The sequence below is a fragment of the Lutra lutra genome, chromosome 2 (genome assembly GCF_902655055.1).
Source record: "Lutra lutra chromosome 2, mLutLut1.2, whole genome shotgun sequence".
Taxonomy (NCBI): Eukaryota; Metazoa; Chordata; class Mammalia; order Carnivora; family Mustelidae; genus Lutra; species Lutra lutra.
Window position 1 is genome coordinate 99803822 of NC_062279.1, and position 13229 is coordinate 99817050.

Sequence of the window (13229 nt, forward strand, 5' to 3'; positions counted from 1 at the left end):
CCCCACCTCCCGCTCATGCTCACTCTCCCTCTCTCTTTCTCTCAAATAAATAAATAAAATCCTTAAAAAAAGAGAGAGAGAGGTATGCATGGTATGACTTTGATTTTTTTTTTTTTTTTTTTTTTTTTTTTTAATTTACTGGGACTTGTTTTGTGGCCTAATACGTGATCTGTTCTGGAAAATGTTCCATGTGCACTTGAATGTATATGCTGAAGTGTTCTGAATTTGTCTGTTAAATCCAATATGTTATTCAAAGCCATTCCCTCCTTGTTGATTTTGTGTTTGGATGATCTGTCCATTGATGTAAGTGAGATATTAAAGTCCCTTGCTGTTATTTTATTACTGTTGATTTGTTATGAACTGTTTTATGTATTTGAGTACTTAGGTGCATAAATATTTATAGTTGTTATTTCCTCTTATTAGATTGTCCCCTTTATTATTATATAGTATCCTTCTTTGTCTTTTGTCACAGTCTTAGTTGTAAAGTCTATTTTGTCCAATATAAGTACTGCTATTCCAGCTTTCTTTTGGAATCCATTGCATGAAAAATGTTTCTCCATCCCCCACTTTCAATCTGCAGGTGTGTTTTGGTCTGAAATGAGTCTCTTGTAAGCAACATATAGATGGGTCTTGTTTTTTTATCCACTCCTTTACCCTATGTCCTTTCATTGGAGCATTAAGTCCATTTGCATTCAAAGTAATTATTGATAGATATGTATTTATTACCATTTTGTTACCCTTTTGTAGTTGTTGCTTTAGATTCTCTCCGGTCCTATCTTTTTTTCTCTTTCATAGTTGGCTTTTTTTAGTGCTATACTTGGATTCCCTTGTTTTTTTTTCATATCTATTACTGGTTTTTGATTTGTGGTTACCATTAGGTTTGTGTATAATGTCTTCTGTATATAGCAGTCTATATAAGTTGATGGTTAAGTAAGTTTGAGTCCATTCTTTTTACTTTTCTCCCCCCTGCCACAATTTTAGTATATGGTATCATATTTGAATCCTTTTGTTTTATGAATCCCTCAACTGATTTTTACAGAAATATTTCTTTTTATTGATTTTGTGCTTTTTACTTTCCATATTCTCACTTGTGGTCTTTTGTTTTTCACCCAACGAGTCTCTCTTAATATTGTTTGTAAGGCTGGATTAGTGGTCATGAACTCTTTGAGAAACTTTTTATCTCTCTTTCTATTCTGAATGATACCCTTGTTAAGAGTATTCCTGGCTGCAGATTTTTCCCTTAGAGCACTTTGTATGTATTATATCACTCCCTTCTGGCCTATGAAGTTCCTGCTGAAAAATCCACTGATAGACTTATGGGGTTTCCCTTGTATGTAACTATCTTCTTTTCTCTTGCTGCTTTAAAATTTTTTCCTTATACTATCTTTTGCCATTTTTATTATTAATGTCTTGGTGTGAACTTCTTTGGGTTGAATTTTCCAGGTGATCTCTGTGCCACCTTGATCTGGATATCTCATTTCCTTCTCTAAATGAGGGAAGTTTTCAGCTATTATTTCTTCAGATAAATTTTCTGCCCCCTTATCTCTCTCTTGTTTTTCTGAGTTCCCTATAATGTGGATGTTGTTATGCTTGATGGAGTTACTAAGTTCCCTCAGACTATTCTCAGTTTGCATAATTTTCTTTCCTTTGTTCAGTTTGGTTACTGTCCATTACTCTGTCTTCTAGGCTGTTCATTTCTCTGCTTCATCTAACCTGCTATTTATTCCATCAAGTGTATTTTTAATTTGACTTATTGTGTTCTTGATCTCTGATTGGTTCTTTTTCATCTCTGTGTTAAAGGTCTTATTGATGTCCTCCACTCTTTTCTCCAGTCCATGGAATATCTTTATGATCATTACTTTAAATTCTCTACCAGGTGTAGTACTTATATCTGTTTTTGCTTTGGTCTCCTGCTGTGGCTTGATAATGTTTCTTTGTTTCAGAGATGTTTCTCCATCTCATTTTATCTGACTTTCTGTGTCTTTTTCTGTGTGTTAGGAAAGTCAGCTACTTCTCTTGTTCTTAACAATAATAGTCTTATGAAGAAGAGGTCCTGTAGTGCCCTGCAGTGTCCCCTGTTCCCCAAGGCCTGGCACTTCAGGGACAGTCTCTTATTTGTGTTGCATGTGCTATGTTGTTGAGTCTTGGCCTCTTTTTCCTTCAGTGTATTATCTGCAGGGGCTCTTGCTCTATTCTCTGCACCTAGGTGTATGGTGGTCTGCGTGTAGAACTAGAACTGCCCCTGACAAGACCAAAATGGGCAGGTCAGGAGATATGGTATTGGCAGAGTTTGCACTGGTCTTCTGGGGAGAAGGATGGGAGGTGGATAGCACTGGGACTGAGGTGTGACTGGGAAAGGTAGATTGCCAAAGTGTGGGGAGAAGTGAGTGCTTAATGCAACCAAGGTAGATAAGGAGTGTGGATACCAGCCTGATTCCACAGGTGGCCATTCTTTATGCTGTCAGGGGAAGAGGGAAATGGTACCTGCCAGCTCCTTTGTTCCTGAAGGAGTCTTCCCGTGATCCTTGTCTCTCCTAGCTGTGCTGTGAGATGAGCAAATTATTCCTCCTCCTGTCTGTCCCCTAACATTTTTCAAACTGCTGTTTTTATACTGTAACTACACAGTCTGTTTGCTATGCCATTTCTTTAAAGGCAGGAAGTCCACTTCCTAATGCCTTCTGGGCTCTCCCAGAGTTGAGCCCTTGATTTTTAAGACTCCAGGCTTTAAGTCCCACTGGTTTTAAGAATTTAAAAATTAGGCCCCTCTCACTCTCAGAGGTAAATATTGTAGAGATTCTTCCTCCCTGTTTATGGGCTCCTTGGTGTGAAAGTCTGTTTTCTCCCCTTCACTGCACCATTGACTCCTCCCCACCATGGACAGCCACAGATTGTTTTCACTCCCATACCACCTTCCTACCTTCTTTGATGTGAGTTCTTCCCTGCCTTTAGTTGTAGAGTTTGTTCTACCAGTCTTCAGGTCATTTCCTGGGTTATTTATGCTGATATGGGTATTATCTGGTTGTATCCATTGGACAGGGCAAGGTTAGGGCCTTCTTACTCTACCATCTTCCCAGTCAACTTAAATCCCAATTTTTAATCAATATATAGACAATTAGAGAGGTAAAGATAGCTTCTAACATGAAAGGTAATGAAATAAATAGAAGAAATAATTTGGAGGAAATAGAAACCATGCAGGGTAAGGAAAAAAGAGCAAATATACTCAGGTAATTGGGAAGAAAATACTGGGAATGTTTAACTGTAATAGGATGCTATTTTTAAAGAAAGAGGAGCAGAAGAAAAAACCTTGACCATTAAAAGCAAAATAGCTAAAATGAAAGACAGTTGTTTTGGAGAAATAGTTGCAGAAGTAAAGCAGAAAAACAAGAGGATAGAAAATAGAAGAGAAAATACAGATAAGAGAATTAGGCCAAAAGTTTTAGAAATAGAAAAACAGACCATTGCTAAATAACTTAAGCATCACAGAACTAAAGTACATAATTTTCCATGATTCGGGCTGTCAAATGCCTAGTTTAATGGATGAAAATAGACCCAGATCATGACTTATCTGTTTGAAATTTTATTTTTTTTTTAAGATTTTTATTTTTTTATTCGACAAAGATCACAAGTAGGTAGAGAGGCAGGCAGAGAGAGGAGGAAGCAGGTTCCCCACTGAGCAGAGAGCCCCAGGCAGGGCTCTATCCCAGGACCCTGGGATCATGACCTGAGCTGAAGGCAGAGGCTTTAACCCACTGAGCCACCCAGGCGCCCCCTGTTGGAAATTTTAAAATGGGACAAAGAACATCTTAAGAAATTTAGAGGACAAAAAGTTGCATACAAAAGAGTATAAATATGTAGACATTAGATGTCTCAAAACACTGGCAACCAGAAGAAGATAAAGTACTGCCTTCAAAAATTGGAGAGAAAATGATTTCCAATGTAGATTTCTATACCTAATCAAACTGTCAAAAAGTGTGAAGTTATAATAAAGACATTAGCAAACATGAGCATTTCAGAAAATTACTATCCTATATACCTTTCCTCTGGAAGCCACTGTGAGATATGTTCCACCAAATCAAGGAGTTTAAATTAAGAAAGAAGACTACATAGCAATCAGGAGACAAGAGATCCAACAGGAAAAGAGAAATTCCTATTAGGATAGTGACTTGAGGGCCCCAAATGGCCTGTTTTCAAAGAGCACCTAGTCCAGATTGGAACAAGTCAGAGGCTGCTAGAGTTGGGGTTGGGGTAATTCTTGAAGGAGATGAAATTGATTGATTACCTAAAGTGAGCTTCTTAAGAGAAGATCAGACAGTTGATCAACAGTTTGGAGTTTGGAGCTGAATTAATGATAAGTACATAGAAAAGTAAGCAAATGAAAAAAAAATAATCCCAAAGGAACAAAAAATAATTCTAGGGAAAATGAGGTACTATATTATTAAAACACTAATTACTGATATAACCAAAATTACAGTATAATTATATTGAGAAGATGAGGGTTTGTAGGCGGGGGGGCAGAAACCTAAGGCCTAATTGTTTATATTGGAAAGTCAATAAAATATTCTTGAAACTAAAAAAAATCAAAAAGTGTCAATACAGATATGTTATTTAAAAATGTGGAGGTAAATACCAATGACTTAGCTAAAAGAGCTTTATGTGTTTTGCTTCTGAGGAGGAAAAATGGGAGAAGGAGACTGGATTCTTCTGGTAATTTAAGTATTAGAACTAAGTATCCCTTTAAGCTCATGAATAATTTTTTTTAAGTTTTTATTTATTTATTTGACAGAGATCACAAGTAGGCAGAGAGGCAGGCAGAGAGAGAAGGGGATTCAAGCTCCCCGCTGAGCAGAGAGCCCAATGTGGGGCTCTATCCCAGGACCTGAGATCATGACTTGAACCGAAGGCAGAAGCTCAACCCACTGAGCCACTCAGGCACTCCACCCATTAATTATTTTGATAAAAATAACTTTAGAGGTACCTGTGTGTCTCAGATGGTTGAGCATTTTCCTTCAGCTCAGGTCATTATCCAGTAGTCTCAGGATCAAGCCCCTAATCAGGCTTCCTGCTTGGCAGGGAGTCTCCTCCCACTGACCCTCCCCACTCATGTTTTCTCTCTCTCACCCTATATCTCTAAAATAAATAAATAAAATAGAAAACAGAAAACAGAAAAAAACTTTAGTAAATAAGGGTTCTTGCCAAGGGTATGTTAAGCATCCATGAAATTTGATTCAGATATGTTCAAATCATACTTCATGCTGCCTTTTCTCTGTATCCACCTTTAGGATATATACAGATCTTGTTCTTTAATATGTGTATTAATCATAAAGCATGCTTTTCCTTGTGGTGGCAGATGGCCTGAATTACTTAGCAGAAGTGATTTGGTTTTAGTTTATTAAGTGAAGGAGTAGAATATGAATTGGAAAAAAGAACACTAACACTATTATTTTTAAAAAGAATGAGCACGGAGATAAATGTTGATGTCAGTCTATTTCACCTATGATTTTATGTCCCTGAAATTCTACCCATTTGAAGAACTGTCTGAAGCAAAGGAGCAACCAAGTCCTCAGGACTTAAATCATCCCTATTTATATAAAACTCACTTTATAGGGTAAGATGTGCTGACATTTATAGAATATGATCTCTGAGGGTTTAGGTAGCTTATTAGAAAAGACATTCCACTCCTACTTCTTTTTTGTGGCATGAAGGATTCATAAAGTTTTGGGGTAGATTTTCATCATTTTGGCATAGATCTGATGCAGGCACCAAAAGCAGTGTGATAGAAATGAATCCAGAACTATGAAGCCCACAAACTGAGGGTTTGGGAGGGGAGATTGGATGAGCCCTGTGGTGGGTATTAAGGAGGGCACGTATTGCATGGAGCACTGGGTGTGATGCATAAACAATGAATTTGGATCACTGAAAAAAAAATTAAAAAACAACTATGAAAAAAAAATAAAAAACAACTATGAAGTCATGTGAAGATTTATGTTTCTACTTTCTCTTTTAATGTTGAATTTGCAGTATTTTTTATTTGATATCAACAGAGATTTACCTGAAGCTAGAGAGCAGAATCTACCTCTTATATTTATTTAATTGTTCACACATTAATTCAGTCAAGCATTATTTTGAATGCCTGCTATGTCCTGGGCACTATACTGTACACGGTGTTTGTGGTAGCTAATACACATCGTCCTTGCCCTCAAGGAGCTTATGGCTTAGTGGGTGAGATGGAAAAATTTTAAACAAATTTATAAACAATCATATAAATTGTGATAATTGCTAGTATGAGAAAATAATGGAATGAGGTGAGGGACTAATTTAAATTAGAGGCACAAACTCTAGGTGGGATAAAGCATTTTCAGACAGTCAGGATTTTAAAATATTTGTCTCCTATATGTAGTATCATAAGAAGTGTATTTGGAAGCTGCTGGAGGATGCTTATACCAAATTGAAAGAAGTGAAGGCAAAAGGATATAGATAATAGAGTATCTAATACTGGAAGGAAAAGAAAGTATCTATTAAGATAATGATTAAAAAAATTCTAGGATATCACCTGTGCCCCCAAACAGAGCGTAACAAATCTAGATTGGATTTGGTCAGAATTCTCTGAAAATTCTGGATAAATTTTTAGGACATCTGAGGCAGCAAAAGAAATAATGGAGAGAAATGGAATGGATTCCAATTGTATTTTTGGAGGCAGATTGGTAGAGTTTGGTAATTCACTGGAGGTAAAGTTGAATGAGAACAAGTGAGCAATGACTACTAGGTTTTTGCCCATGTAGATGGATAGATGAACTGTTCATTTAACAACTAAAGGAAGTAAAGGAACTCTGGAAGAAATACAGATTTCAGGTAGTACCAAAAGTCCTAATTTTAGACATTGAGTCTGGATACTAGAGGGGGATATTCACATGGAGATGTCAGGTGGTCAGTTAAATTAGTAGCTTGAAGTATAGAAGAGGGTTAGAGAGAGGATTGTATAAGTATCAACATACAGGTACTGTTTTGTTGCTGTGGAAGAGAATTAGATTGTCTGAGATGAGAGGACCAAAAAGATAAGAAAAAAAAGGATCAAGTCCCAAGGAACTGGAATTTATAGAGAGGTTTGATAGAAGAGGAGGAGCAGGTGGGCCAAAATTAGTTTGAAGTGGGTTTAAAAGCAAATGTGAGTTCAGAAAGTAGAGACAGTATATGTAGATGCTATCAAGAAACTAGTTTGTGAAACTGAACAGAGATTGGATGGTAGTTGAAGAAAAGTAAAGTAGAAGATGGTTGTTTTTCTTTTTTTTAAAGATTATTTGAGAGAAATACATGTGTGAGTGGGAGGAGGGGCAGAAGGAGAGAATCTAAAGGCAGTCACCCTGCTGAGCATGGATCTCGTTTCGGGGCGGGGGCAGTGGGGAGGGCGCTCAGTCCCACAACCCATGAGATCATGACTGGAGCCAAAACCAAGAGTTGGAGGCTCAACCAACAGAACCACCCAAGTGCCCGGAGAAAGCTATTTTTAAGATTGCTTTTTTGTGTGAGAAATATTAGAGCATATTTAAATGCTGATGGTGGGTCTCTGGAGTGAGGAGAGATTGGAAATGCTAAAGAGGCAGGAGAGAATGAGACCCCAAGTACATGTGAAGAATTGACCTTTAATAGTAGGCATGTCAGGACCAGCACAAGAACATACCGTTTTAAATGTAATTTAATCTAAATGTAATGATGATAAGTCATCTTTACTTCAGCCATGTAAAATGCAGTCTGTTATGAGCAGTTTTTCTTCTTTGACTAAAAGCCTTGAAACTATGAATTTATAACTTAGTAATTTAATTGTTGCTATGGTTACCTATACATTATGCTAGTGAACATTTTTTTATAGACTTGAATAAAACTGGGTTGAAATGTTTTCTTTAAAGCCATTTTTCTTTTCAGGAGCATGTAAGATGTATCTGATAGTTCCTGTACTTGAGTATTTGTATTTATCAGTAATGGTACAAAATGAGCATGAATTGAAAGTAATAAAAAACAACTTCTGCATTTAATTTTGTGTGTTTACTCTAAGATTACCTCTCCTGTTTTTCAGAGTCAAGTAAAGAACAGTTTGCCAGTACGAACATTGCTGAAGAGCTGGTAAAACTCTTCAAGAAACAAATAGAACATGATAAAAGGGAAATGATTTTTGAAGTTCTTGCTCCATTGGCAGAAAATGGTGAGAAAATAAATGCATCTCTGGATTTTTTTTATCATATATGCCTTTTCCATTTTTCCTAATATTACTTAGTTGCCAGCTATTTAACTCAAAAGTCTTCTTTGCTTTATTAATGATGTGATGTTTTATTTGGGTATCTATAACTTCAGCTACTTATCTACTCTGTAACTATAACTCCATTTGCCAAAACTACTTTCCAAGTTTCTTTGATTATAAAGTCTAAACATGATTCTGTGGCTTACACATTTTTATGCCTATTTGGAAAAGGCACCTGAGGGCTGAACTTCACTTATGAAGCCTTGTCAGGCGAAAGGACAGTGTGGACACTGGTAAACTATTCCCATTTTTGGTAAAAAATCTAAAGGGATACACCATAGGAATAAGAGTGAACCAGAGTAAACATACCATCCCATATAAATAATTTTTCAAATACAGTGTCTAGCACATAATCAGTAAGGATGATACACATGAGGAAACAAGACAGTGTAAGCAAGAACCAGCACAAAGAACAGGCAACAACAGCAAATCTCCAAATACTGGAATTATTAGACATTGACTCAACATAGGTGTTCTTGCTATATTCAGAGAGTTAAAAGGAACCTTGAAAAATTTAGAAGGAAATTAGAAATTATAAAAAGTGACATAGCAGATTTGAAAAACAATTGGAAATTCCTGAATTGAAAAAAATACAATCCAAAATAAGAACCTAATAGATGGATTTAAATTAAATATAGTCATCTTAGAGAGCCAGTGAACTGGAAGACAGATGGGAAGAAAATCCAGAATGAAGTATAAAAAGAGAAAAAATAATCAATATACATAAAAAGAGAATAAGAAATACAAAGGGTACAGTGAGAGGCTCTCACATACATTTTTTGGAGTTCCAAAAAATGGTGAGGGAAGCAGAGGCAATATTTCTTAAAAATTTGACAGAGAATTTGGCAGAAATTATTAATGTAAGATAACAAATATTCAAAAACCCAAAGGAATCAAAACCTGATAAAAAGGAATCTACATATCTATACAGTATCTTGAAACTATAGGAAACTAATGACAAAAATCTTAAAAACAACCAGGAAAAAAACAGATCATCTTAAAAGGGGTGACAGTTTGGCTGATTGCTTATCTTCCAGCGCAACAATGAAATCCAGATGACGATGAAACATCTTCCACATGCTGGGAATAAAAAGTGCCAACCTAGAATTCTAAACCGCATGAAAACATCCTTCAAAACTAAAGGCAAGGGCGCCTGGGTGGCTCAGTTACTTAAATGTCTGCCTTCAGCTCAGATCATGATCCCAAGGCCTAGAATCGAGCCCCTAGTTGAGGCTCCCTGCAGGGAGCCTGCTTCTCCCTCTCCCTTTGCCTACTGCCTGCCCCCTGCCCCTCATTTGTGCCCTATTTCTCTCTCTGTCAAATAAATAAATTAAAATTTAAAAAAAAAAACACTAAAGGCAAAATTTAAAGATATTTTCAGAGTAAAAACTGAGAAGGTTCACCAACTTTTAAGGTGATTACTAAAATAATTTTTAAAAACAATGTGTAGGGGCACCTGAGTGGCTCAGTGGGTTAAAGCCTCTGCCTTGGGCTCAGGTCATGATCCCAGAGTCCCGGGATCGAGCCCCGCATCGCGCTCTCTGCTTGGCAGGGAGCCTGCTTCCTTCTCTCTCTCTGCCTGCCTCTCTGCCTACTTGTGATCTCTGAGTGTCAAATAAATAAATAAAATATTTAAAAAAAAAAAAAACCAATGTGTAACTGCCAAACTAATGGAAAGATTTATGGAAAGTTTTTTTTTTAAGCACACCTTCAAAATAACAGAAGAGAGGGGAGAAAAACGAACATGGAACAGGGGGTACAAATAGGGCATACAAAATATACTAGGTTTAAGACCTAGTTTTTCAGTAGTTATATTAACTGCATTTGACCTAAATCCTTCAATTAAGAGACCAATTGTCAACTGAATTTTTAAAAATCAACTATACTTTTAAAAACAAAACTTGTTAAATATAAGGAGATTTAAAAGGTTGAGAATAAAAGTATTTAAAAAAATAAAAATCACTCAGGAGAGCGTGGGTGGCTGTCAGTTGAGCATCTGGCTCTTGATTTTGGGCCAGGTCATGATCTTGTGTTCTGGGATGAGCCCCACATCAGGCTCCATGCTCAGTGGGGAGTCTGCTTCTCTTCCTCTGCTCTCCTTTACTCCCTTCCTTTCCCCGCTTCTACTTCCATGGGCATGTACTCTCTCTCTAAAATAAATATATCTTCATAAGTAAATAAACCATTCAAACTTTAAGAAGGCCGAGATAGTTATATTTAATATCAGATAAAAAAAGAACTTAAAATTAAAAGACTTAATAGAGGTAAGGTGATGAAAGTTCTGATTTCACCTGGGAGCTGTAAGTATACATTACATCAAAACATAGGAAGCAGAAATACTCAGAATTATGGAGAGAAATAGACAAGTCCATAAATACCATGGGAGCTTTTAATACCTCTTTGAGTAATTGATACAACAAGCAGATAAAAAAACAACAAAAAGATTATAGAAAAGATTAACAACATGATTAAGAAAATTGATTTAATGGACGTATTGCACCCAGCTACAGGGCCCTTTCTTTTCAAGTACACATGAAATATATAATACACGTATAGTCATGAAAAAGTTTTACATTGATGTGGTATTAGGCTGAGTGAAATAAGTCAATCAGAAAAAGGTAAATATGGTTTCACTTATATATGGTTCACTCATATGGTTTCACTCATATATGGAATTTAAGAAACAAAAGAGATAAACTTGAGGGGAAAGGAAGGAAAAATAAAATAAGTTGAAATCAGAGAAGGAGACAAACCATAAGAGACTTAACTATAGGAAACAAACAGTGTTGCTGGTGGGGGGGATGGGGTAACTAGGTGATGGACATTGAGGATGCTAATGTGACGTAATGAGCACTGGGTGTCATATGCAACTGGTGAATTACTGAACTTTACCTCTGAAACTAATGATATGCTATATGTTTAATTGAATTTTTAAAAGCTAATAAAAAGTTTTAACCAATTTCAAAGGGTTGCAACCTTATGGAGTATGTGTTCTGACTTAAGTGAATTGTCTAATAAAAAGATAACTAGGAAATCCCTTTATATTTAGATATTAAAAAATATATTTCCAATACCTCGAAGGTCAAAGGAGAATTATGACGGAAATTGGAAATATTTCTTTTTTTAAGATTTTCATTAGAGAGAGAACATGCACAAGCGCATGCACAAGTGGAGGGAGGGAAAGAATCTCAAGTTTGATCTCAGGGCATGATCTCACGACCCAAAGATCATGACCTGCGCTGAAACCAAGAGTCAGATGCTCAACCAAATAAGCCACCAAAGCACCCTGGAAATTAGAAAATTTTCTAATAATGAAAACAGTACTATATCTTAAATCTTTTGTGATATAGGTAAAGCCATACTTAGAGGCAAGGAAATCTAAAGAGCTGAGATTAATAAAATAGAAAATACATAATGCAACGTAAGCATATAATCACCAAGGTTGAGTCTGAGAGACTAAATAAAAACTGGTAAATCACTAATAAGATTCGTCAAGAAAACTTTATTCTGATGAAACTGTAGTAATTAAAAGACAATGTGGTATTGGTACAAGGATGGATGAGAAGACCAGGATGCCTAAAAACAGATGGATGCATTAATAAGTACTTATTTTATTAGGAGAAAAGAACAAGTTGTCAGTGCAAAACAGTACAGAAAGAACAGTCCTTTCAATGAACAGTGCTGGGGATATGGGGGAAAAAATACAAATGAAGACACATATGTACACCCATACTTCATACTGTATAAAAAAAGTTTAGGTAGATAATTACCTGAATGGGAAAGTAAAAACCAGAAAACATACCTTAAAAATGTAAGATAGAAGAATATTGTTATGGCCTTGGAGTTATAGAGAATTTTCTTAGGCCACAGAAATCTCTGGCCGTAAAGGAAAAGATTGATAAATTTGGCTAAAACTTCTAATGAAAATTAGAAATCAAACACACCAAAAGTACCATTAAGAGTGAAAAGCACCACAGTGTGTGAGAAAAGATATCTACAACACACATAATCAATAGAATGTGTACAACTTATAAAAACTCCCACAGATCATTAAGAAAAATGTAGAAAGCCCAGTGGGAAAACATAAAAGATTTAAATAAGCACTTGACGAAAGATAAAGTCCAAATGGCTAATAAACACATGAAAATATGCTTAACTCGTTAGTAATGGGGATACGGAATGAAACACTACATACCCATTGGAAAGTCTAATAATACCAAATGTTGATGAGGGTGTGGAGTGGTGGAAACTCAGTAAGTGCTGGTGGGTGTGTAAATTGGTACAATTTGGAAAACAAGTTCAAGATTGTATTCTGTGTGATAGCAATTTTGCTCTTAGAATATAGCCAGAAGCATGTACATGTCCACCAGGAACCACTACAGAAATGTTCTTAGCTTTATCTATAGCAAAGGAAAAATTAGAAACAACTCCTGTCCATTAACAGCAGAATAAATAATGGTAGACTCATATAATGGAAAAAATTATACTTAGGAAAAGAAATGAAGACAACTTTAACAGTAGTTAGATGAATCTTAAAAACATTGATAGAAAAAAGCCAACACTACAGGACACCTGGGCTCAGTCAGTTGAGCAGGGGCCTTCAGCTCTGATCATGATCCCAGGGTCCTGGGATTGAGCCCTGCATTGGGCTCCCTGCTCAGTGGAGAGCCTGCTTCTCCCTCTCCCTCTGCCTACTGCTCTGCCCACTTGTGTTCTCTCTCTGTCAAATAAATAAATAAAATCTTAAAAAAAAAAAAAAAAGCCAACACTAAAAATATGTATTGTAAGGTTCCATTTATATAATAATTCAAAAAAGGTCAAATTAAACTAGTTTTCAGGAATGCTTATTTATTTAGTGAAATAGTAAGGAAAATTATGAGTGTGTTTACCATAAAAATCAGGGTAGTGATTTGAGAGGAATGGAGGAAGTAAGTAATAC

General features: G+C 36.1%; 1 protein-coding gene across 5 annotated transcripts in view; it reads left to right on the forward strand.

The window, feature by feature from the left end:
* Positions 1 to 13229, forward strand: part of RAP1GDS1 (Rap1 GTPase-GDP dissociation stimulator 1) — a 155101-nt gene that overhangs the window by 119047 nt on the left and 22825 nt on the right. For all 5 annotated transcript variants that reach the window (XM_047718031.1, XM_047718030.1, XM_047718034.1 and 2 more), the window contains one exon: positions 8069 to 8194. In XM_047718031.1, the coding sequence (XP_047573987.1) occupies positions 8069 to 8194 (126 nt within the window). The remainder of the gene's footprint in view (positions 1 to 8068; positions 8195 to 13229) is intronic.